At 37.6% G+C, this 27,312-nt stretch overlaps 1 protein-coding gene across 1 annotated transcript in view; it reads left to right on the top strand.

Annotated features, from left to right (window-relative positions):
- The window catches only part of LOC306870169 (teneurin-1-like), a gene marked incomplete at its 5' end in the record, with an annotated part of 124,477 nt that overhangs the window by 85,217 nt on the left and 11,948 nt on the right, over positions 1-27,312 (top strand). The window contains 7 exons of the mRNA XM_079417277.1: positions 3,536-3,768; positions 9,718-9,872; positions 14,556-14,922; positions 16,336-16,846; positions 21,668-21,856; positions 22,979-23,225; positions 26,950-27,240. Of these exons, the coding sequence (XP_079273403.1) occupies positions 3,536-3,768; positions 9,718-9,872; positions 14,556-14,922; positions 16,336-16,846; positions 21,668-21,856; positions 22,979-23,225; positions 26,950-27,240 (1,993 nt within the window). The remainder of the gene's footprint in view (positions 1-3,535; positions 3,769-9,717; positions 9,873-14,555; positions 14,923-16,335; positions 16,847-21,667; positions 21,857-22,978; positions 23,226-26,949; positions 27,241-27,312) is intronic.

Here is a 27,312-nt window from a genome sequence, read left to right as displayed (position 1 = left end):
TAAGTAGAGGTTAAGTGACTCGAGTCTTAAATGCAAAACAACTCATTTAGAGGCAGCAGCCCCTATAGTAAGTCAGCAGAATCAAATTCTCATGTGAAAAGCCCTAAATAAAATTAGTAGGTACATCTCAAAAATTTGAATATCATGAAAAAGGTCAATATTTTTTTTTACTCATTTCAGAAAGTGAAACCCATATATTATATAGATTCATTACACATAGAGTGAAATATTTCAAGCCTTTATTTCTTGAAATTTTGATCATTATGGCTTACAGATAATGAAAACCCAAAATTCAGTGTCTCAGAAAATTTGAATATTACATAAGATCAATAAAAAAAAGGATATTTTAAACAGAAATGTCAGGCTTCTAAAAAGTATGTTCATTTCTATGCACTCAATACTTGGTTGGGACTCCTTTGCATGAATTACTGCATCAATGTGGCGTGGCATGGAGGCAATCAGCCTGTGGCACTGCTCAGGTGTAATGGAAGCCCAGGTTGCTTTGATAGCGGCTTCAGGTCATCTGCATTTTCTATGGGGTTCAGGTCAGGCGAGTTTGCTGGCCAATCAAAGCACAGTAACACCATGGTCATTGAACCAGCTTTTGGTACCTTTGGCAGTGTGGGCAGGTGCCAAGTCCTGCTGGAAAATGAAATCAGCATCTCCATAAAGCTTGTCAGCAGAAGGAAGCACAAAGTGCTCTAAAGTTTCCTGGTAGATGGCTGCGTTGACTGTGGACTTCAGAAAACACAGTGGACCAACACCAGCAGATGACATGGCAGCCCAAATCATCACTGACTCTGGAAACTTCACACTGGACTTCAAGCAACATGGATTCTGTGCCTCTCCAATCTTCCTCCAGACTCTGGGACCTTGATTTCCAAATTAACTGCAAAATTTATTTTCATCTGAAAAGAGGACTTTGGACCACTGAGCAACAGTCCAGTTCTTTTTCTCCACAGCCCAGGTAAGATGCTTCTGACGTTGTCTCTGGTTCAGAAGTGGCCTGGTAGCCCTTTTCCTGAAGACGTCTGAGCGTGGTGACTCTTGATGCACTGACTCCAGCTTCAGTCCACTCCTTGTGAAGCTCTCATAAGTGTTTGAATCGGCTTTGCTTGACAGTATTCTCAAGCTTGCGGTCATCCCTGTTGCTTGTGCAACTTTTCCTACCCAAATTCTTCCTTCCAGTAATCTTTGCATTTAATATGCTTTGATACAGCACTCTGTAAACAGCCACACCTTTCAGTAATGACCCTCTGTGACTTACCCTCTTTGTGGAGGGCGTCAATGTTCGTCTTCTGGATCATTGCCAAGTCAGCAGTCTTCCCCATTATTGTGGTTTCAAAGAACAAGAGATACCCAGAATTTATACTGTAGGGATGGTCATTAATTGAAACTCAAATGTAAATATTCAAATATTTTGAGAAACTGATTTTTGACTTTCATGAGCTGTAAGCTCTAATCATCAAAATTAAAAAAAAAACTTTTGAAATGTTTTACTTTACATGTAATGAATCTAAACTATATGAAAGTTCAACTTTTTCACGATATTCTAATTTTTTTAGATGTACCTGTATTTCATAATATACTGATACACTACACTAATGCTCTAAACATTAATATTCCTATTAGTGATAAAAATACTAGTAACCCCAAAACTTTAGTCAATACATCCCATTACTCCCAAGCTATAATGACTACAGCCTTTTCCTTTCAACACTTTTACTGCAATGTTATTCTTTTGATTGTCTCCTCCTTTATTCCATGGCTTGTTTATTTTCTTTTCATTTTTATCCATTTAATTCATTTATAGTTTACCTTTTAATTGCTATTGAGCATATCACATTTTATTTTCTTCCAATAGAGACCATCTTTTATCATTTAATATTTACATACCATTTCATAGTATCTCAATGTGTGTATGTTTGTAATTGTTATGTTTTTTTGTATTTGTGTGTGCACAAACCCATATATGTGTGTGTGTTTGTGCATTTGCAGACATGTTTTTGTGTCAGTGTGTGTTATGGAGGCACACACTGGCAACTGTTGCCTGTAATCTTCAATGTGTGTGTGGTCAGGAATCCATCTGAGGCATTTTTTGCATCGATGAATTGAACACTAACAGCTTTTCTCAGTAAACCGCTGGCAGCGTCACACCGCAGTCTCCCGTTTATTGTCTGGATCTTCCTCGTTTCATGTGAATTTAGAAACGGCGCCCCCCACAGAGAGGGAGTTAGAGTGCGGGATAGACCTCTGCCCCACAGACTAACACCGACAAGCGCACTGTAATCCTTTATCTTTGCTTGCGCATGTGTGTTTGCACACAGTATTGCATCCCGCAGGAAGGGGGAAATCCTAACTTCAGCCTTCTTTTGGAGATAATGCTTCTGATCAAACCAAAATCTGATTCAACCTCGCGAAGACTCAAAAGAACCTTATAGTATTAACATTTTCAGTTTCATCAATCTGTCAGCAAACACAGACAGCTTGACAGGACAGCTTTTGCCCTTTATTCCTGTTTATAGAAAACAGCTTTGAGAGAAACGTGAATCTCTTTTACCATTTCAATATTGTTGTGAATTTGGTTAATGGCTTTGTGAAGTAACTATTTAGATTCGTGCAACATTTGTATTAAAAGTCTGTGCATTCCCAGGGAATTGAACCCATGATCTTTGAACTACAGAAACTACTCCCATTTATTATTACGAAAACAGCTTTGAAAGAAATATTAATGTTTTTGATGTAAATTTGGTTAATGGCTTTGTGGAGTAACAATTTACATTTGTGAGATCCTTATCGAAAGCAACTAACATTTGTTTACATTTGTTAAGCATTTTTACTGAATGCAACTTAAGTACTTCGGTCTACACTTCATCAGGAGTAACATGAACTACTCCCCTTTACCCCGACCTCACTGCCCCTACACAATTCTAATCCTTAAACCCAAAAGAGTGAATCAACTTCCCTCAAATGTCAGAGCAGCAGAACGCCTCGTAATCTTAAAGCACCAAACTCAGACGCCACAGGTGATGTGCCAGAGGAAGTGTTTCGCTTTGACAAAGAGAGCACAACCTCAAAAACATGTCTTTGCTGTCAAAAGACAAAAAAGCCCTCATCAATTTTTGTGTGGGACAATTTTTTGCCCTTTTAGGAAATCATGTTTTTTGGTGGGGTTTTTCCTTTCTCTTTCAATTCTGCCTAAGGAACAGTTGAGAAAGAGGCAGCAGGTAGATTTGCTCTTAGGGCAGATGCGGATGGAAGGAAAGGAAGATTATAGACTGGCAGGGGTCCAACGTGCTGGAGGGGTTGGCAGTTTTGATCGGGGCTTGAGTTCAGAATGATTGAAATTTCTGCAAGGCGCTGAGACCTGGAGGGTTTTTTTTTTTTTTACTCTAACCTTGTGTGTGCACTAGTCTGTGTGCGGTTGTTTTTCGGCATAGATTCCAAGTTTATGAAATAGTTTAAGCAAGAATGTTGCCTATATGTGTGTAGCCCTGCTTTGTCATAAAGCCTTGTTAAAATTCTTTTTCTCCAGCTCCAGCCCGGCTCATAAGTACTACTTGTCTATGGATCCTGTGCGCGAATCGCTCTACCTGTCGGATACCAGCAGCGGGAAGCTGTACCGCCTGAAGACTCTGACTGAACCCAAAGATCTCAGCAGGAACGTGGAGGTGGTGGCTGGCAGCGGGGAACAGTGCACACCCTTCCACCCGAACCAGTGCGGCGATGGAGGCAAGGCCGCTGAAGCGGCGCTCAGTAACCCCAGGGGTGAGAATCCAGTGCACACACATGCTGCGTTTCCGAACTCAAAGAGAAAGAGCGAGTGGTTATTGAAAAATAGCGGCATGTTTCAGCCAGAGAAATGGGAAAACTAGAAAAAATAAGATAAATGAAAGATGCCTTCCCTCTTTGCTAAATCAGGCGGAGCGGCTATTAGTCCCGCCTATCCATCACTGCCACTGTCTCTTTAAACCCGCCAGTCGGGCTGACGGACAGACGGGGGCGTGGCTAAAGGCCACATATTTTCTCTTATCCTTCAAGCCTCATTGTGCACTCTCTCTCTCTCACACAGAAACTCACTCACTCAACTGTCGCAGCTAAAAGCCTCCACTTACTTGTAAACCCCTGAGGATAGAATTCATAAAGAATCCCAGAGCAGGAATGTTATGTATGCGTGTGTGCGCACGCTTTGATTTCGGACTGTTCTGCAAAGGGCTGTGTTTCAGATCAAACTGTAAATCACATTTAAAACTGATTTAAGCCTTTTTACACTCACTTCAACGATCCATATGCGTTTTTTTTCTGGCAAGCTGATGGATAAAAGCCTTCCGTTGTGCGCGTCGGGTGGAATACCCATTTCTCCCTTTGTTAAAGTGTTTTTACTGAAGTCTATTATCTATAACAGGCTCTGACCGAAATGCTGAGAGCTTCAATAACTGCAATCCAACCTTCTATGTTCTCGGGCCATGAGGGGGTCCACACAAATAGACTGCAACCAAAGCATTAACATCTCCGCATGGTTTTTTCTTTTTAGTTCTGCTAAACTGACCCATAATGCTGAAATGTGTCACTTTCATACGAGTTTTGACAGTTCTGTACGTTGGTGTGTGGCTTGACTTTGGCTTGCTGTTGATTCAATTAATCTCAATATACAGAATGTTTTTATAATCAATATCTCTTTATACACATAGAAACTCAGAGTGATGCAGTATTGATCTCTGCACCACGGCAGCATCTTCCTTGACTATGATCTCTTTGGTGCGGTAAAAACTGATAGTCTTCGGCTAGCTTCACCCAGCAAAGGCCCAGAGCTTCATGCAGAGAGCCAGTAAACAAGCCGAAATAAAATCAAAATCGAGATCTTTTAAAATGCCCTGTTTGTTTTGAAAAGGGCATTTTTATTTTCAAGACATTTAATGGAACATAACAGGAAAATATACTGACAATATTGACACTTTCAGCATCTGTAAATAATGATTTTTGAGCATTTTTTGGACTGTAAAAAACTGATTTTACCACACGCTGTATTTGTTGCTCAAAGACCAAGTTGAGGTCCGGGATTTACTATTAAGGCCCCAAGACTATTCTAGTTTTTCATGATTTATTGGATAAGGAATTAAGGATAAGATTTTTCTTTGTTGTTGTTATTATTTTTTTATCATTTTTGATACCTGAAGTTTACTCATAATTAGTCCAAGATATAAGGTATAAGATTATAAGTGTTATAAGATTCTTTTAAAATTGGGCTGCCTCATATACCCAGGTTTTCCAAGACAGTGGGAATCCCCGTTCTTCAAGGAAAAACAAAAGCAGTTGTTCAAGGTGTGGATCCACCGTGAAAAATAAATATACTTAAATGTATGTGAATTACATTTATTTCATACTAAGTATACTACAAATACATCTACATATTTATGTACTTAATAAAAATACCCTGCAATTATACTTTTAGTATGCTAAACTGGTATACTTTTAGCACACTAAACTGCTATACTTAGTCTGTTACATTGGAACAACAAATTTTGTACTTTGTAATTTTGTACTTGTACAGAAGTAATGCTGAAGTCCAACTAAAGACATACTGATGTATATTTGATTGGAACTATTGCTAGTATACATCCGGTACACTTTAACTATTTTGCATTTAAAGAATGATATTATTTAAGGATCATACAATACTTATCAGTAGTGATATTAAAACATTTTAGGCTTAATATTAAGAAATGTGTATTGTGCTTACACTGTAAAAAAAAAAAAAAAAAAAAAAAACAGTTCAACTTAAAATAATTTGTTACCCTACTGACTTAAAATGTTTAGTTTAGTCAACTTGAAATTTTAAGTCAGCGAGGTAACATATTATTTCAAGTTCAAACAACTTTTTGAAACAATTTTTTTTATTACAGTGTAAGTAGTACTTCAAAAAAGTTTATTATAATTTTATATCGGTAAATCTGAAGCAATATGTCGGTAAATATTTTAATAGATTTGAAATATACTTAGTATGAAATAAATGTGTTTTAATTATTACTTTTTCATTAGGGCTAAAATAAGTAATATCTTCATTTTTGTTTGTTTTGTCCTATTTTTAAGACATCTTGAGACATAAAAACATTTGTGATGTTCTCTCAAGAAAAAAAACATTATCAAAAAATGAAAAAAATGCATCATGGTTTTTACAAAAAAAAAAAAAATTAAGCAGCTCAACTCTTTTTAACATTGATAGCAAAAAGAAATGTCCTTATGCACCAAAAAAAAAAGATAAGAAATCTAATTAGTTGTAGATTTCATCTTCCTTTTTTGGTTTAATTAGTTATCAGATGGTTAAAACATTTTAGGAAAAACATTGTAATCCCTTAAGTATGCTTCTCCATTAAGTATCCTGATGGAGCAACCGCTGAGCAACTCCTCTGGGATTCTGCTGTACAGTATGTGTCCACACTGTATGTTTATGTCAGCGTGTGCTGTGTATATGTGCTGTACAAGCTCAGAATGTGGGTGAGTGTGTGGTACAGATGCAGCTCTTTATGATTCACTGAAATCTTGGATTCAGGGTGGAGTGAGATAGGAGAAAAGGGCACATTAATTCACAGGTCCCTGTAGGATAGGGTGCTCGCTGTCTGGTCTGATGCCAGCCAAGAGTTTAAGAGAAATAGAGAGAGAGAGGCGAGGAGACAACAGACAGGCAACAGTTCAGTCTGAGTCCAGTAGATTCAGCGAAGAGGAAAAACTCCTGAAGTCTAAATTAATGTGGTCTGCTTTTGAATTGTATATGTGTGTGATGATTAGCTGCTCCTCTGATCATTTTCAATCAAACCAGCATTTTGAATTTTAGAAGATAAGTAAGAAAAGATGGTTCTGGACCTGGGGGTCTCTCTGTGTCTTCAGGACCCTTTGAAGGGCAGAGGGAGGTATACCCCTATGAAGGCAGAATAAATAATTAAGCTCGTTATGCTCGTTAAGTGGGTAATATGCCTCGTAATTAGCACCCATAACAAGATGCATTTGTAAACAGGCTTATTGAGGCAGATAGAATTTCTGCAATAAGGCTAGTGTGTGTGTGTGTGTGTGTGTGTGTGTGTGTCTTCACATGTATTTCTGTCTGGTTTACAGCACAACATGATCTGTATTGTTTTTTTGCACACAAGTCTGAATGGATGCTCTGCAATTAAAAGGCTGTATGCCGCTCATTATGACTGAATAGTAGATTAATGTGTACTGTAAACTGAAGAATAAAAATAGGGGAGACTGGGGCTACTCCAGTGAATATTTCAGAATTTATTTACTTTTTAAAATCAGTTTCTCTATAGAGACATACATCAAAGTCTTGGCCACAAAAAAAAATAAAGAAAGAAAATAAAGAAAAACTATTGAACATTTCCACTGTTATTGCCCAGGAAAAATGATACAGATCAGTTTTCATAATGGCAGTCTGCCACTAAATACCCTATTAGAGGCTATTTAATGGCTTTGCAACTAAATTTAAAAAGTAAAACAATAATGCAGCACATAATTCAATAAAAAAATGGGAATGGTATTATACAGAAATATCAAACTATTATTTTGGCCAACGAAAAAAAAATATTAAAACATTAAAATTATAATATATTAAACACATCTGATAACTTACAATAATTGGATTAATAATAAGTTGGTTTTAATAATTGGAATTGAGATGTTACAATTATATGTAGACAAAAGTCCAAATAATAGCAAACATTAAAAACATGTTTTTATGATTGCCCTTGTGACAACTAGCCAGGTCTCCCCTATAAAGCAATGAAACTGATAAAATGGATTGGTTTACGTCACATTAACACACTATTTTGGCAGCTTGCCAAATGTATAAGAAAATGATTAATAAATGGATGTTTGCTGTAGACTTGATTTGTAAATGGAGGATGGTTTTACTGGCAAATTGGTGTTTGGTGGTAAATGTAAACTGTTGCATTGATTTCTGGTCCTTTTCAAGATCAACATAGATTATCCATACATATTGGCTCCAAAATATGTCAAAATATTGTTTAAATGTGATTGAGTCAGCCTGACTATATTAGTTTAAGTCATTTTAAGGGTCATGACAGGTAGAAAATAAGCTCCTTAAGGAAGCAGCTGCACATATTCCGTTTTTACAGTGTGGGTTGGGAAAGAAACAGGCGATGCCACTAGTGAAGTACTGCTCTTTGTCAGCTATTATAGGCAGTTTATCCATATGGAGAAGGTGCTGTTACTGCTATCCATACTGACATGTGTGAGCTGTCATTTACCGGAGCTGTGTTGAGATGCACTCTCTGGGCAGATTTTCTTGCCATAATACTGTCTCCAAAAATATGTGGATCCTGTTAGTATTATCTTAATTGTGAATCCAAATAAAGCATTTAAAACATCTGGCACTGCATGTGTGTGTGTGTGTGTGTGTGTATGGCTGTGTGTGACTCGATCTCTCCCACAGTAAATCAACGTGGTGAGAACAGACCAATATGTCTGCTTATCTCTGTGATTCTCATTAGAGGGAGAGAGCGAGAATAAAGAGAGCAAATTAGAGAAGGGAAAGGAAAGCCGCAAACACACACACACACACACAGTGCTATTTGCCATAAGAAACTCTAATGTGTGTGTGAGAGATGGTTATATAAGCCTGTTCCCACTTCAGAGTGAAATCCCTCTGGAGGATAAAAATATCAGCAACATAGAAAAAAAAAAAAATCATAACCTCTGTGCTTATTTGTGTGGAGGTGTTCCAAATAGTATACAGTACTACCTTACTACTCTTACTACTGCGGCAGAATGTAGCCTGTATAGAAGCACAGAATACATGGATTTGCCACTGGATTTGTACAGAATACTACATCCCACAGTGCAGTGCACTCAACTTGACCTTCAGTTTCCAGTGTGACTAATTAGCCAGAGATAATATCAGCTGTGATTTTTTTTTATAACATATTTCTTGACCCATTATTTGATCATTATAGGTAAGACATAAAATTATATTCGATAATTGCAATAATAATTTTTATTTTTTAGTATGACAACTTTTTACATGCCATGAATTTACTGTGAAATATTGTCTAGCTTGCTCTTAATAAAAATGAGGTGGCTGTATACGGCGCATACTAAACAACATTAAGTTAATATTCCACTCAGAGCATAGTTGGCTCCTTACAAACTGTATGCTTTGAAAGATCTGTGGAACAGACGTCTTTAAAGAAACAATAAAGCACAATGAAGTCTTTGACAACAATGAGGGTGGCGATTGTTTCCTGATGTTAGTGGCCTGGAGGTGTATTTGTGCTACAGATCAGTTTTAATTAAACTGTAAGAAATGTATGTTTGTGCATCGTTCGATTTAAATGTAAAACGGAGTTGCCTTGCACAACGCAAGATGATTTGCAAGCATTCGAATAGAACAAGACAAATGAAAGATAGAAATTGTATGAACAATGAAAAGAAATACCGGATTCTTTTGCATATCTGATGTCACTTCGCATAAATCTGCATATATAAGATAATTTGCATATATTTAAGATGATGTGAACAGAATGATTGCACACAGAGGAATTTACTGGCTGAGACGGTGAAACTCGTCTTTCTTCATTGCACCGTTAAGCTGTGACTGCATCACCAGTACAAATTGTAACATTATTTGTTATGCCAATAAAGCACATTAAAACTGAAAGAGATGGAGAGAAATGACTGTGTGTGTGTCCTATTGTCCTGCAGGTATCGCAGTGGACAAGCACGGGTTCATTTACTTTGTTGACGGATCAACGATCCGTAAGATTGATGACAAAGGAGTAATAACAACCATCATCGGGTCAAACGGACTCACATCCTCCCAGCCAATCAGCTGCGACTCTCGAATGGACATCAGCCAGGTGAACAAAACACACACACTCGTGCAAATTTACATTCGGTGGCTCCAAAAAGCATTTAGAATAAACCAAACGTAATGTATGAATGTCATTGCATTAGAAACAAAATATCAAGCCAAGTGGCTTTTGCAAACAAGTAATACTTGACCTTTTCTCAGAACTAACTTCATTTTTCTTAGATATTTTTGCAATTACTTTTAATCAGCTGGTCCCAAGGTTATTTTGCAGTATATGTATGAAGCAAACAGTCATATTTCAAATACATACTAGGGTACAACAATAAATACAGTGCATTTTTCATGTTTAGGACTGGATATCAATGCAGATTTCCTGATTCACTTTTAATTCACAAGCTGTCAACTATGTTTTAATATATTTGCATATATATTTTTCACTTACAATGTCCATTTTGCCATCATATAAAAAAAATCAACATTATCATCTTTTAAACTGTTAATTCGTTTTAACCATTAGTGATTAAAAGAACCGACTCACTTTTGTTTTGGGCTACACTGTATGTTGTCAATTCACTAAAAGAACCAGCATAGAACAGTCATTTGTTCATCAGTCAGACTACACTGCATGTTTTGATTCACCGTCCCATACAAATCTATTTTTGTGAATTGGGTCATGTTGGTCATGCAATATGATTCTGATTAGCACAAAAAAAACATGTTCATAAGATTAAATTGTTCATTAATCAGATTAACACTGATTCATTCACCAAAAAATAACAGTTACATGTTTGTTAGTCAGGCTACACTGATCATGTTGAAAGTCTGTTTTTGCCCCACAAGTACAACTCAATAGAAAGACACTTTCTTGCCGTTATGTACATAGAGTTTTTGTTGCAGCACATTCAAAGTCAGGAAAGACATGATTTCTTTTGCCATGTCACCAAAGAGTCAACACCGCCGCTGAAAAGCAGTGCAAAACACGATGCAGGGAACTTTCAGGAAAATATTCATTTTAAAATATGACAACAGGGCCCAAACAATGCATTTTTGTGAGTTAGTTGAACAGAACACAATAAAAATATGTTTTGGGACAACGTACAAATACAACAAACACTGAAAAAGGTAGATTTTAAAGGTCCTATTATGCTCTTTTATAAAGTCTTGAATTTGTTTTGGGGGTGTACTAGGACATGCTCTCATGCTTGGTGGTTCGAAAATCGCATTATTTTTCACATAATTGACATTATTACAACACCTCTCTCCCCAGACTGACACAAACGGCTTGATTAGTTCCTGGTTTGATGAAGACCCGCCTTCCGAAAAATGAAATGTGTTGTGATTGGTTAGCTGTCTCAGACCATTGTGATTGGTAAACAGCTTAGACGGCGTTTCAGTATTGCCCCGCCCCTTGCCAGAACAGCAAGTTCGTCAATATTGCTATATCAGTTCAGACCCCGAGAATATTGAACAAGAGGATCGTGCAGAACCTTTGCATGCACGGATATTGCAAAACATATTAAAGTGGTAATGTTATTTTTGTTGTTGTTGTTGTTGTTTTTTTGGCTAAATCATGTTTTAGATAGGATGTCAACAACAGCTTAAAAATAACTGCATTGACTATGTACAGATAAGTGCAACGGTAATATGTATTATATTTATTGTTCTTTAATTCTAACATAACATGACATAACATGAATTGCACTGAAACTGTTATACAGTTGAATTTATTTATACCATAGTCCCACAGATTTACACTATTTGTGGCCGCATATATATGCAAATGAATTCTCTGCCAGCTGGAGGCGCTGTTGGAGCGGGAGAGTAACGCTGTACACAAAGCAGAGCTCTGCTCACAAGCACTGCTTTATCAGACATTATATGCAAAATTAAATGAAAATGACATCCAACATTTTCTGAAAATAGTTGGTTTCCATCAGAAAATACAGTGATATAAAAACACCCGCACTGGGTTTCGATTTTGAAACGTGCAGTGCTCAACCAAGCGTTCTCCCCACCCCCAAATATTTCTGTAGGCGGGATTTACAATTTGTGATGTCATAAATACAGGAAAGCAACTTTGTAGTCCAAACGAGCCGTTTGTTGTAGTTCTTGAAAAGGGATTTTTTTTTAAACTAAATATCTCCCTTTGGAGTGGACTTTGAGATTTGTAACTTTGTAGATCGTTTTATGCCCAAACATACACACTACACACTGACTAAAATTCAAAAAGTGAAAAAGCATAATAGGACACCTTTAAGAAATATCAGGATTGTTCAAATTAAGTTTGAGATTCATTGGAAATGTTATACCTTCACCCAGTCTTGTACATTTTATACACACACAAATTTACAGATCATTTGTGTACGCATAAGATAGATATGGCCTACCTCTGTCAGTTTAATAACCGTTTAACTTTAGTTAAAGGCAGTCACACACGCTTTTAACTTTCTGTTTGCGTGCAGACATCAGAAAAAAATGATCTGTCAGTATGTCTTCTCAAATCCTCGCTTAAATGAAGTGAATAACAGCACACAGAAGCTGAGGAGCTAAAAGATGAAGGAAACCCTTCATACACACCCCACACAGCAAGAGTCTCGACCAACCCTCGCTCTCCCTCCTTCTCGCTGTCTTTCTTTCAACCTTTTCCTTCAGCTCCACAGGATTCACGCGCACACACTTTTCACTGTTCACCTCAAGAGTGAGAAAGTGCTGATACCGAAGGTCTCTCTGGTGCTACAGAGTTACATTATACAGCTTGCAGCAACATCCTTACTTTTCTTTTATCTCTCTCCCTCTCTTTCTCTCTCCATCCTTTGAGGTTTCTGCCTTTTTCTGTTCTATCCATTTCGAACACTAAAATCGTAAAGCCTTTCTCAAACATAAGGCAATTCCACGTCTTTCTTTTAAAGTGCTCTTAAAAATCTATTTTACTCTCTCGTTCTGTCTCTCTCTCTCCCCCTGCAGTTTAACTTAGTGTGTCCTCGTTAAATCTGCAGGACCGCTCTCCCTTCAAAGTCAGATACAATTCTTCCCGCTTCTGAATAGCATCAATTTTTGGCAGACTGTCCCTTGATTTCTCTTTCATTCTCTCTCGCTCTCTTTCTCGCTCTCTCACTGCCATCTACACACATACACACACACTGGACTTCTTCACAGTTCATCCGGCGGGGTGTGTTGTGTGTGAATAAGAATCAGACAGTGAGGAGAGAGAGAGAGAGAGAGAGAGAGAGAGAGAGCGCGAGAGAAGGGGAAATGAGGTGCCGCAGGCCACTGGGTAAAAGAAGCACTGAAATCTGCATAATTCCCAGCATGCCTGGAATATGACACACTTCACACTCAATACTGTCCGGCTGTCAGGCAGCTACGGACACACACACACACACACACACACACACACACACAACCAACCACAAGATGTGGTTTTTGTACCTGGCTGCACATTAGGGCTGGGTGCTATGACTAAAATATTATCACTGTTATGGTATATATCACAATGTAGTTTTTTTTACAGGAAATTTAACAGGGAAATGGTTAATATCATGGGTTTAGATAGCCAAGGGGGTATTTTTTTTCCTCCAGACTCGAACAGTGCTACTGCTCCCTGCCCCTGCGTTATATGATTGCAGTCCACATGGTTATTTTAATGACAGTAGACCGTAGACTTACTGAGTGACTGCATTTTTTTACATTATTTTCATAGTTAAAAAATTATTCATAGTTCACTTTTTCTAAATATTCACTCACTTAACTTCATATATTTTATGTGTATAAATTGTAAAATATTGTTTTAGAATGCTGCTTTGGATTTGTATTAAGTTTCCAGTTTCGTCACATTTGAGTTACTCTAGTATATATTAACTAACCATGTGTTAATACTTTTTAAATAATCAATTTAGTTAAATACTTTATAAATGAAAGGTGCTGCATCTCATTGGATTATATGGTCTATGTATTTTCAGTTGGTGCACATCACACAATATATATACTGTGTATGTGTTACTGTGCGAGTGTGTATGTAATGTAATATATAATGTTATGAATGATGCATAATTTAATTTATAATAAAATACTTATACATATATAATCATTGTATTTTTCAATGTGTATAATATTTTTCATTATATTTTGGGGTATATTCATAACAAAATATGTCTAGCATCAGTGCAAAAGCAGCCTTATTATGCATCACTAGATTTTGAAACATAAGAAACAAAGCAGCAAAACTAATGTTGTTAAATGGATCAGTGGAGGCAGGGTGCATCTTTTGGCTCTCATAGTTTAGCATTACATTTTTTGTTGGTAAAAGAGGTTTTTCCACCTCCAGTGGTGAAAAGTAGTTTTGGCGTTTCCACCTCCAGATGACCGGCGTGCGACACAGTTTGCAGAGAATATATTTCTGCTCGCTCTCAGATTTTGTAAATCCAAACCATGTCCACACAATACAAGACACTGTATGATATCATTTCTTCACTTGTTTGGTACTTTCACATTCCTCCCTGTTTCATCTCTTCGCTGTATATATAGTGTAAAACAGTCCTGCCCACTGATGTTACATATAAATCGGTATAATAATAGTCAAAATGAGACAACTCACTGTCCTTCACATCAGCTGGAGAGAGTACATCTGAATGGGCCGTGAGCAGATGAGAGTGGCTGTGAAATCTGTCATGATGAAAATCACACTTTTCACATTCATAGGAGTTAATAATATACATTTGTGTATCCACAGGTGCGTTTAGAGTGGCCCACAGACCTGGCAGTGAGTCCGCTGGATAACTCTCTCTACGTTCTCGATAATAACCTTGTGCTCCAGGTGAGTGAGTCCCAGCAGGTGCGTGTGGTTGCTGGACGACCCATCCATTGCCCCATGGCCAGTATTGAACCGGTTCTTCTGGGGAAAACAGCGGTGCGTTCAGTGCTGGAGGGAGCGAAAGCAATCGCTGTCAGCCACCAGGGGACTCTGTACATCGCCGAAACTGACGACCGGAAGCACAGCCGCATACAAGAGGTCTCCACAAATGGAGAAATGGTCATAATCGCGGGGGCGACCAGTGAATGTGATTGTAAGATTGACCCTAACTGCGAGTGTTTCTCAGGTGAGATAAACGTGCACCAAAACTGCTAAACACAGTGATTTTCATTTGGGTTATTCATATTAATGCTGTGTTATTTTTCCATGTCAAACTCTTTTTTTATAACCACTGGTTATAAAAATTATGAATTTTTAATGCAGATTTTGACTTGGGTGAGTTTTGAAAAATTGCAACACTGGGATTTGAAGGTAGCAAAATTTCACCACTGTTATAATAAAGTATACAAATTGGCTTTCTTGAGCAACCTTCCCAGCAAGCTAGGAGGCTGAAATTCAGATATGGTAATTTCAGAGCAATCCTCTGACACTCTCATAAAATGTCATAATCCTAGAAGAATTACTTCTGAATGCATACAGTGCAGTTGCATTGACTTCTGTAAAAGCCTTTCCAGTAAGCTAGACAGCTGAAACTTGAGTATGTTCATCTGAGAGCGGCCCTCTTACACTCACTAATGGTTTACTTGCCTATGTTGAAAATCATTAGGAATAGTTTATCCTTGATTTACTCAATTGTCTCTCTATATATTTTTGTATACTAATATTGTTATATTGTTTATTGCCCTACTTGACGATGTTTAGTGTATATGTACCACATCATGAGTCCAATACATTTTTTCCTTTCGGTAGGTGCATACACTACCGTTCAGGTTTTTTTCTTTTGAAGGAAAGTATTAATTTATCAAAAGTGGCAAAGACATTTATAATGATAGTGTTACAAAAGATTTCTATTTATAAAATAAGTTTGTAATGAGCAGTCTATCACACATCTTAAGACAGTGAATGAAAGCTGAAAATTCAGCTTTGCCATCACAGGAATAAATGACATTTTAAATATATTGAAGAAGAAAACAATTGTTAAAAATTGCAATAATATTTCCCAATACTGTTTTTACTGTTCTTTTTTTCAAATAAAAGGAACCTTGGTGAGTGTAAGAGCCTCCTGTCAAAACATTAAAGAAAACAATAATTTACTGACTAGTGTTACAAGTATATTTCGTTCTTTTTATTCCATTCAATTGTGAAATGAAAAATGCAAATGATTATATATTTCTATATATTACAAGTCCAGTGCTTTTTGGGGGGCCAATTACTTTTTTTTTGCTGCATTTGATCAGTGTGTCAGCAGTGTGTCAGTAGGCAGCTTGTTGTGTGACAGTAGCATGCTGGGAGATTCAATTTGTACATATTTCCCTGCCAAACGTGTTGCTATGACACATGTAAGAATCTGAGCTGCTGTTGCACGCAGGTTTAATTATTGAAAAATCTTTATTTTTTAACTACTGTAGACAAGTGTTGCAATTTTACTGCAGCGGGTGTCTGAGGGTTAATCGTTAAGCCCAACACTGAATGCCTAATGAACTAGACTTCCATTTCTTTCTGCTGCTTTTTCTCATTCTCTCCACAAATTTCTCCCCAGGTGACGGAGGTTATGCTCGTGACGCCAAGCTGAAGTCTCCCTCGTCTCTGGCGGTTTCTCCTAATGGCTCCCTCTACATCGCCGACCTCGGGAACGTGCGGATACGCCGGCTCGCGGCTAACCATCCTCAGCTCACTCCCGAGGGGCTGTACGAGCTCACCTCGGTTGCAGACCAAGAGCTCTATCTGTTCAGTCCAAACGGCACTCATCTGTTCACCCGTAGCCTGGTGACGGGGGAATACCTGCTTAACTTCACATACACCCCCGAGGGCCACCTGAGCAGCATAGCAAACAGGGAGGGCACGATAGCGCAGTTGCGGCGGGATGCTAATGGCGTGCCCCTGTGGCTCGTTGCCCCAGGCGGCCAAGTCTACTGGCTGACCATCAGCAACGCAGGAATGCTGAAGCGCATCTCTGCTCTCGCGCACGACCTCGCGCAGCTCAGTTACTACGGCAACACGGGGCTGCTCGCCACTATCAGCAACGAGAACGGCTGGACTACTGTCTACGAGTAAGTGATGCCATTCTTTTACTCTCCCTTTGTCTGTCCCTCTCTCATCAGGAGAGTGCGCTGTATCGCTTGATTTATAGGCGCGAGTGATAGCGCGATCTGTCTTCGTTTTGGTGTGTCATATCCTGTCTTTGCTTCCTTTAGAGTCTATTTCAGCTGCCACGCAGCCTCACTTGCGCACTCTGATAGTCTAAAGCTGTTTATTAGCAGGAAGAGTAGCAAGTTTCTGCTGTACTGTATATAAAGCAAATTCCCTCCCAACATAGATTAATCTTTACCTGCGTCTAATCTAATCACGTTTTATCAGAATTTATCAGAAGGAAAATAATCTAATACAGTCTGATCGACAGTGTTACCTGAGATCGTTTGAAGGAGTGCAGCAGTTCGATTTCTCAAGCTGCGTGTTTTTCTGCTGCAATGAAAATCACTCAGCCTTAATATATCCAATAAAGAAAAGAACTCTGTATCCTCTTCTGATTTCACTATGAAAGACCCTGGGTACCTGCGAGTTTGTGGGCGCGTGCGTGTGTGTGAGTTTAAACTGTTTGCATGGGCATTTTCAGGGATTTGTGAGACTGAGCTGCAAGTTCTAATTTAGTGTGAAAATGTCAGGGGCTTCTTTTCCTCTCTCTCTTTCTCTCCTTTTTGTTTGATCAACTCGGTGACCTTTCACACACTGTTTACACACACATAAACACACATCTACACGTTTTCATGCAGCTCATGGTGTAGTGTTGAGGCAGATCACATGCCTGGCTCCCTGTGTTCAGTCTGTTGTGAGACACTGCCCCCTCCTGAAGCATACTAGTGCATACTCAAACGTTGTGGTTTGTGGGAGAAGCACAAAAATCATAGTTTGGTTTAATACATGTCCTGTAAAGCCTAATAATAGCCAAAGGCACAAGCAGTAAACAGAAAGCCCTATTTTTTTGCGGTATCATTTGTTAATTCATTAGATATCATGATCTAACAATAAGCAACCATTTGTAACAACATTTACTATGTTAAAACAGATTACTAATTTATTTAAATGCATTATATGTGTTATAATGTGTTGGTATGATGTATGTAAAAATTAACATTAACATAGTATAATAAATGCAGTAAAAAATGCTGTCTTTTGTTAGTTTACCACATATTAATATTAATATTAGCAAAATTACATTAACTAATGATGATTAATAGAATTAAAACACAATTGCACATGATAATAACAAACACCAATATTTCTGGGGTGATGACAATTTACAATTGCTATTTGTTAATATTTGTTAATGCATTAGGTATCATGAGCTAACAATAATACATTTTAACAGAATTTATTAATTTATTAACAAAACTGAAAACAAATACAATTATATTATATTATATATTATATTGCATTACTGAAATGTTAAAATGTATTTGTATATATTGAAATTAACATTAAGCTAAAATAATACAAGTAAAAAAAAAATGTTTTTTAGTTCATGATACTTGTATGAAAATGTATTAACTAATGTTAATTACATTTTTGTTAGAATGTTTGTTAATATATTTGTTTATCATTTTTAAATGGGTTGATATGTAATTCTGTAAGCCTGTAGCTTATTCAGCAACAGTGGGGAAGCTTATTTAAATTGTGTTGCAAGATTCTGTTCTGCACACAACACCAAAAGAATTAGCGGAAATGGTATGTTGACTTTGATCAGTTCCCTCATCCAGAAGTAATAAGTACTGAATATTTCAGAAACCTCAAAGCAGAATATGCGCCAACGTAGGTGTTGCAAACTTGTCAACAAGCGCCCCTGGTACAGGGATATTTCTTAGATCTGATATGCATGCAGTAATGACTTGAGATAAAAAGTGTTTTTTTTTTTTTTTTATTCTTCTGATCAGATAGGCTGTGTCTCAAAACCTAGCTGCCTATCTAAACTTTGTTTGGGGAATTTTCATTTTTAAAGGCGTTTTACCTTTTGGAGTTGATTGTTTAGCCATTATCCACAGTAATTTACAAATAAGGAATACAACAAAAATGAATCATTGCATGAGAAGTACTGCAATTCAGAGTTCTAGAATTGCTCAGAAAAATTCAAGCTAGAATAGAGATGAAAGGGAGCGGCAATGTGAGAATAGCAAGTAGATTATTATTTATTTAATTAATTTTAAAAAGAGCAAAAATAGCATTGAGTCAAATGCTAAATCAAAGCCAGCTTGTGAGGTTTCTGGTCTTTTAATGGGCCGTCTATTGTACCTGACTGATCTGTAAACAGAAAATTGCAGGAAAACAATCTCAGGCATCATTAGTCAACTAAACATGCACATCTAGGTGTAAGGAAAATATGAATATCTCTACTAAAATTATATGGTTGTAAAAAAACTTACAGCTGGCCCTCCACCTGAAAATCATTTTGAGTTTGAGACCCCTAATATAGACATTTTTGAATGTGCCGAGGAACTTGAGAGAGTTCAGAAGATCATTCCACCATTGAGGAATAGTGAAATTTTGGGAAAGTGATTTTGTGCCTGTCGATTTGATTTGCAAAAGTGAGAGGCTGCTCAATATGCATGCATTAGTGTCTTGGTGAAAGCGTCTGGCAACCAGTGAGGCGAGACGAAGGCGTTCGAATGATCGATTCAAACGTTCAAATATGATGCCCAAAAATGTGTCTAGGTAGGTAGCTCATTAAGTTTTGACACATAGCCATATTAGTTGTGCTTGCTAATGTGAGCATCACTGTCACTGTTTCTCCTACCACTCAGAACACCTTAGCAACCGCATAGTAACCACTCCACTCGTATTTTCTTCAGAAAATGCAGAAATATAGTTTTAGAACAAGATTACAGTGGAGTTTTAATGAGAATACAGTATCGTAAACCATGTGGATTAGGTGCTTATCCCTGCACAGTCAATCCATTTAGTCCCTTTTCAAATCATGTTTATTTGTATAGTGCTTTTTGCAATACACATTGTTCCAAAGCAGCTTTGAGAAAATAGAAAAATAAAGAAGATAAAAGGAAAAGAAAAATAGTGGCTTACAACCCCCCAGTGAGCAAGGAAAGGAAGGAAAAAGGCCCTAAGATGTATAGATGAGGAAGAAACCAGCATTTCAGGCAGACTCAACAACATTTTGAGTAGAGGAGAACACGGCAGCTGATGTCTCTTGATCTAAAATGCAAGCCTTTGAAAGCTCAAGAGCTTTGCCAAATGAAAAGCTTATATTCTTATACATTGGTGTGGGTGGCCAGTCGTATGAAATAAATTGGCATTGATATTGATAAGACATAAATAAATTAGGAGCAGAGAAGCTGGAGCTGTTTAGTTCTAAAAACTATTCTAGGAATGGAGAAAGAGAAATGAAACATGTCAGAACGATTTCACCCACTCGTTATATCGCATGACTCGCTGTCCACAAAGATTCAAATGTCAAGTCAACTGTTCCTCTGTGGTGCATCAGCGGATTTTAACATTCACCTTTATAATGTATCTCACACCGAACACGTTTTTCTTTCTGTCATTTTTGATTGACTTTTATAGTTAGAGTTAATGATATTTTCTGTCGTAACCTTTATGTAATTGTCATTTAGTGTATTAAATAAGCTGTTTAAGCTGCCGTGTTTGTAGGTGATTTCAAACTTTACTTTCTTTAAAAAGCAGACAAAGTAAAAGTCCATCAAAGGAAACTATGGTTGGATAGGACTGTGTCCTGTGTGTTTAGCACAGTGTTCATGAGTTCACTAATCCCTGCGTATAATGAAGGTAAACAGATTAGGTTTGCTGTCAAAGACAGGACTGCAGCCTGAGACTTGAATAAAGCTCTTAAGAACACTTGGACTACTTAATAATTAAGTTGCTAATGAATGAATAGAGGTAGAGGTGGAGTTCAGGGTTGGTGGGATGCTGGAGAATTGTCACAGCAGTGAGATAATCCACTGTTTGTGTACATTTACATTATGATTGACAGGATTAGATAAAGCTCCTCACGAAGTGAAGTGATGATCAGACTTTATTGTAAGGTCCAATTCTCACTATTAACAAACCATTACCTATGACTTGTAACTTTAACACATCAAAAATTCCTTTTCAGTCCAAAAAGATTAAAAAAAATCTAAATTATCTTTATTGATTTCATAAATATTAACAATAAAGAAAATGTAACTATAGACAAATAAAAACATACATACAGTATGTCAGAATGTCATAAGTACATTAATTATATATATTTTTTTTTTGACCTGCACAGTCACAATAAGGAAATGAGGAAGAAGCAGAATAGACACTTTAAAAAAAAGATACTGATGTTCCAATTTGTGTATAACTGACAATAAAAAACATCCTTTAGATTGTAACTGCAGGAAAGTGTGACTCAAGTTTATTTTTAACAAGGTCTCTGATCATTTCAGTTCCACCTTCACAGTTCAGCACATTTCAGAGGATTGTTTTATGATCCTGTCACAATGTAATTCAGTCTTTGCAAAGAGGCCGTTATTGAAGAATTCAGCAGCATGAACTATATTGGACCCAACAGCAAACCCAGGCCGCATGTAAGTGAAGCAAAGCCTTGTTTCTCATTTCAAATGCGAAGAGGGCGTTTACACAAAGGTCTTAAAGGCACGGCAGCATTTTGTTTACTGCTGTTGTAAGGGTCAGGGGGAGAATGGAAAATTTCATTAAAAACTAAATTATGACACACAAAACCTTGACTAGAGTTTCAAATGTCATCAGGGGACTCCCTTACATTCACATGCATTTACACTCGTTCATTTAAACTTTAATACAGTCTTTCTCTCTCAGACACACACACACACACACAAACTAACAGAAAGTGTGTTTATGAGCAGGTATAACTCTGACGGACACCTCATCAACGTGACCTTGCCGACTGGAGAGGTCAGCAGTTTCCATGGAAACATGGAGAAAGCGGTCAGAGTGGAAGCCACTGCCTCTAACAGAGAAAACTTTATTATAATTACAAATCACTCTGCGGATAACACCATCTACACACTGCGACAAGGTGAGAGAGTGTATATGTGCGAATCTACAGATTAGTTTTTGTCATAATGTCAAATATATTTGCCCCAAAAAGTATTTGAACACTCCAGCCACATTTAAAGGGACAGTTCACAAAAAAAATGTGAAATTCTGTCATTATTTCATGTAAGGTTGGACGATATACCGGTAGACACGATTAACCGGTAGAAATTTTTCAAATGGTAGAGATTTTGGACTATCGTCTCTATCGCGGTTACATGCTCACATGACATTGCTGTGATACGTGTCACGTTTTTAAGCACTGCGGTTTAAAAATAAGTGATTTTAAACTGTTGAAATGCAATCAGTTGTGAAAGAGAACTAATTTCGCTAAATGTGCGCACTGTCAGAGACACTGTTTCTTAGTGCTGTCTGAGAGGAGCGTACAGGTGAAGAGTGCGGGAGTATTGAACGGAGTTATTTTTGCCGTTTTTTAGGCCTTGAACGGTTAAATACAGACACTTTTATGTGACAAAATGCCCGTCTTTGCAAGTATCCTCATAAAGTAATTTAGGTCTCAATCAAACAGATGAGAAAGAAAACACATGTAACAGTATATTAGATCCAGGCAGCTCTTAAAGTGACAGCAGTCTACTATTCCTGTTGTCTGTCATTCGTGTTAATCAAACACAAAAGAGAGAAAATCTCTCACCGGCTCTTGACTAAATCACTTTTGTAACTTTAATAAGAAATATATATGTAATTTACACCGTGAAGAATATTCAGTGTTTATACATTTGATTATTTTATACAATGTATTTAGCATTTCTTATTTATTTTTTCTTTTGTCTTATTGCTAGTATTAGTTTCTTATTCTTATTTAATCGCTGAATGTTTGTCTTCACTGAGCTTGAGGTTTAGGCTAGTATTAGTTTTTGTGATATTGACACTGGTGACAAGAATTATAACATTTCTATGCTATCAAAAATGTTGGTATCATAAAGACCTTATTTAAAGCAAAAATAACTATATTGTGATATATATTGTTATTGTGAAATAAAATTACTCGTATCATAATTTAAGATTTTGGACATATTTTGCCCACTCCTAATTTCACATAATAAAAATAGTGCATTTAAATCTTATGAAGCTTTTTCTTTCTGTCCAGCTCATTCTGTTAGTGTGTACGGCGTTAGAGATGACGGCTCTCTGTGGGTGACGTATGCCAGCGGGATGGACGTTACTCTCAGTACTGAACCAACTGTGTCATTCGGGCTGCTGCCGGGAGCATCGGCAGGCCTCGTCCATCCCACAATCGGAAGGTGTAACATCACGTTGCCGGGGGAACCAGCTCACAGCCTGATAGAGTGGAGACAGAGACGCGAACAGGCCAAAGGGAATTACACAGCATATGAACGGAGACTGAGGGTAATACACAGACACACACGCAGCATATGAATGCAGACTGAGAATAATGCGTTTTCTGGGTAGGGTGACCAAGGTAAAGCATGTAATGCACAGGAACACAATATGATTTTCCATCTGAAATTTCCTAAGATGCCCAAGTGTATCACACATAGTTTTGTGAGATGTTTACGGAATGAGAGAGTAAAATTAAAAATCCTTGTTAATTTAGGATTGCTCTTATCTTAAAATGCAGTCATTATTTTGTGTTCACCTTTGTGCTGAACAGTCGGGTTTTTTAGGTTATGTTAACAGTAGTAGGTAGCGCGTGATTAGATTAAAGTGGAGCTGTCACAGCAAATGCAGCATTCATCACTGAGGTCAAGTCAACTCAAATGGAACCAAATGAGATCCCGACTCCCATTATTCTACTACTGCCACAGTATTGTTCTTTCTTAATTTATTAAAAAGATAAATTAATTTATTCCTGCTTGGAATTGAACCTGGGTTGTTCTAAATGAAGAGTACTAATCTTACCTCTGCCTCTCATAATGGTGCTACACTGAGCTTTAATTAACACCATTGTGTTATTTTGTTTGATACTCTACATTAAAGCAAACCTTATTTATTTGATTTTACTTGTACGTTTTCTTCCTAAAATTGCAAGGGGAAGCCCTGACAGAAGTCAAACTTGATATTTATTTTAGTGGTGATTTGACATGTTATTGAAACTTAAGCTTGAAACATTGTTTTGTCTTTTGATCTTTCCCTATTCAAGTTTACTTTCCCGACTACTAATACCTGCCCAAGATGTTGCCAAGATGGCCTCAGAGTTAACTGACTTTCCTTAAAGGGACTTTGGTGTAGTTCAGATGGAAGAAACAGACTCTAACCTACACTCTCTAATATACACCCTATTACAGGCACTGCATAGTCTTAGGCCCTGTATACACTAGTGCATTTTCGTTTTAAAACGCATAACTTTTGCTACGGTTACGCCTCTCGTTTACACTACTCTGGCATTTTCGAGGTTGAAAAAAGAGACTTTTGAAAACACTGCAGACCTCATTCTAGTTTGAAAACGATGGCGTGGCTGCCTACATTCGCACTGCGTATCCTTTACAATCGTGTAAACAATAACATCATGCTCATTATCGTACCCATAGATGTATGTATGGGTAGTTTCCCCATTTGATCGCTCCAAGCACGCAGACGTGTCCGCCATCTAAATAATAGCCTATACATCTATCTACCTACCTATCTACCAGCCTATCTACCTATATATATATCTATGGTTGTACCTGCATGAATGGTCACGTGACAAGCGTTTTCGGTTGTTTAGTGATCGTTTCTGAAACGCAGCAGAAATGCCAGTGTAAACAGGGATTGTTTTCATTCTAAAACGCTGTTTTAAAACGAAAACGCACTAGTGTAAACAGGTCCTTATACCCTGCATTTCCCACACCGTACCAACTTCCCCTTCAAATAAGTTCCATAAATCTTTCTCTTCTCTATTTATTCTTTCTAATATTCACTCTTTCTCTGTTCAGTTTCGCTTCTTGGTTGCAGATTCAGTATTAGTGTGCTTTATAGGCACTACAAATAACAATATTTAAAGCGTTAAATATTATTATGATTTAAAATAACTTTCTATAGACCCTTTTAGAGCCGGTGTCAGAATTACGTAAACGCGCTAGCTGGAGGCAGCCAATTCAAAACATCGCAGATTCTGCTACATAAGGAGCTTAAAACATCATCTTGTTGTGATGTTGGGTGCCTGAATCGATGTTGTAGAGGCTCCAATTTGAAATTTTAAGGCATACCTAATGCCACTGCTAGTCAAAAAACCTGTGGTTAAACGAGATAAAACTGGACAGAAAGGATCATCAAAAATGCTTGCATTTGCAGCGCACATTTCTTATCAGAAAAGGTTAAATAAAGTATTGTCTTTTGTTGTTATGGGCGCGTCTAAAGATTTCTTATGCATCTCACTATGTCGTGTATGAAATAATGTCTGTGTGCATGTGTGTAAAACAACAAACTGACGATTTATATGCTTAATCATATGTAATTGTATATGCATTGTTGTGATTAATTGTGGCTTGGAATAATAATGTAGCTGTAAAAATAGTTGCCTGCTGAAATTGAACTATACATCTTCATGACTAGATAGATACTGTGAGTTTTTCTTAACTATACACGTTAAGGGAATCCTGTCAGATCGTCCATCCTTTGAGGAAAAGCGTGTGCGGGTCGGCCAATCTGGTTTCATCTGTTAAAGTTAACCTTTTCAAATAACAATCGCGGTCCTGGACAGTGCATCTATAGCTTACATATGCAGGTAAAATCGGAATTTCTCCTGTTATTATTAAAAAACAAGCGAAACAGACTTCATAGCTAGCGTTAGTGAAGCGGTCAGGGGAATCTTTCTGCCTCCACCTAAGCTCCGCCCACAGAAAAACGTCAGGGTCTATTGGGTATCTAATAAGTTTTCTATTTGAATTCTATTTTAAAATATAATTTATTCCTGAGATGGCAAAGCTTTTCAGCATCAGTATTCCAGTCTATAGTGTCACCTGATCCTACAGAAATCATTCAAATATGCTGATTTGGTGCTCAAGAAACATTTATTATCATTATCAATTTTTGTGGAGACCTTTCAGGATTCAGGACTTTTTCAGGATTCTTTGATGAATACAACGTTTAGAAAAACAGCATTCCTTTTAAATAGAAATCTTTATGCTGTATAGAATTCCTACTTTGCTAAGATGGTACAGTAGATACTTAATTGTTTTAAATTATAGAGAAACAGTTAGAGTGTTTGTAACAGTAGTTGATTGCTGATAGCTGATATAATAAATTAGAAAAGCTAAAAGAAGTTGGAAGTTCTGACTATGCTAGTTGGATTGAAGGCAGCACAAAAAGTCTGCCATAGTGCAGCATTTTTAGGGCCGACAGCATTGCATTTTACTTTTGTTTGGGTTTCCAAATGTGATATAACCATGTTTTGCTTGTGTTTGTAATTTGGTTTATTGTAATTATGCACAGAATTACTCTGGTCGCTGGGGGCATGTGTATGTTAGTACAATTAGTTGTAAAGCTCAGGATCAGCTCAGCGAGGGTTCTGTTTTCTTTACTCAACTCTTCTCATTGCAAGGGTTTATAATGATATGGGGATCACTGAATTAATGTTATTGGCCTAATTCCACCCCGCATGAGTTACTTGCAGCGTTCCCATTTACTTTTAAGATATTTTTACCGAATATTACATGCAAGGTCTCAGTTGGATGTTTTTCCCATTTGCCTAATTTCTAATTTGTTAGTGGACGCCACACCTCGCTGCCGTAAAGGGCAGCCGGCTCAATTACTGAGTCTAATATATTCAGCCAAATTCTAACAGACATCTCTACGGGACATTATCTTTTTATGGGAGCAAAATCTTCTTGAAGGTCCAGACTCTGCGGTTGCCTCTTTCAGTGGGAGACGGCCGAAGCGATTCATCTGCATAGAGCTGGAATTTGATCTCGAAGTGAAATCAGGAGCTTCAAACTGTTCCAGACTCGTTGTCAATTCATTGATGTATCTGCTGAATAACGTTGGCTGTAACAGCAACCCTGTCTCCCTCTGTGCCCCTGAGAAAGAACTTTTCTTCTTTTATAGCCAGTTTTATTGCACACATGTTTCTGTGTACTCTGATATAATAAGATCATAAGTTTTGCCTTCTTTCTCATCCCCTTCTCTCGCTTAGGCTCACAACAGGAACGTGTTGTCCATAGATTACAGTCAAGAGAGTCGGGTCGGGAAGATATACGATGACCATCGCAAGTTTACCCTGCGAGTTCAGTACGATGACAAGGGCAGGCCTGTGCTCTGGTCTCCCAGTAAATACAATCAGGTGCGAGTAACGTACTCGAGCGAAGGTCTGGTCACCAGCATACAGAGAGGCAACTGGACCGAGCGCAGAGACTACGATAACGGACGCATCATCACTCGGACCTGGGCCAATGGAAAGATCTGGAGCTACACTTTTCTTGAGAAGGTGTGTGCTGCGTGTGTGAGAGAGCTGGAACTACGCCTGTGTGAATCTCAACAAAACCTGTCAAAAACATTG

Source organism: Barbus barbus, assembly GCF_936440315.1.
Source record: "Barbus barbus genome assembly, chromosome: 5".
Taxonomy (NCBI): Eukaryota; Metazoa; Chordata; class Actinopteri; order Cypriniformes; family Cyprinidae; genus Barbus; species Barbus barbus.
The sequence above is the reverse complement of the archived record's forward strand: the minus strand, read 5'-3'. Positions and strand labels throughout refer to the sequence as shown.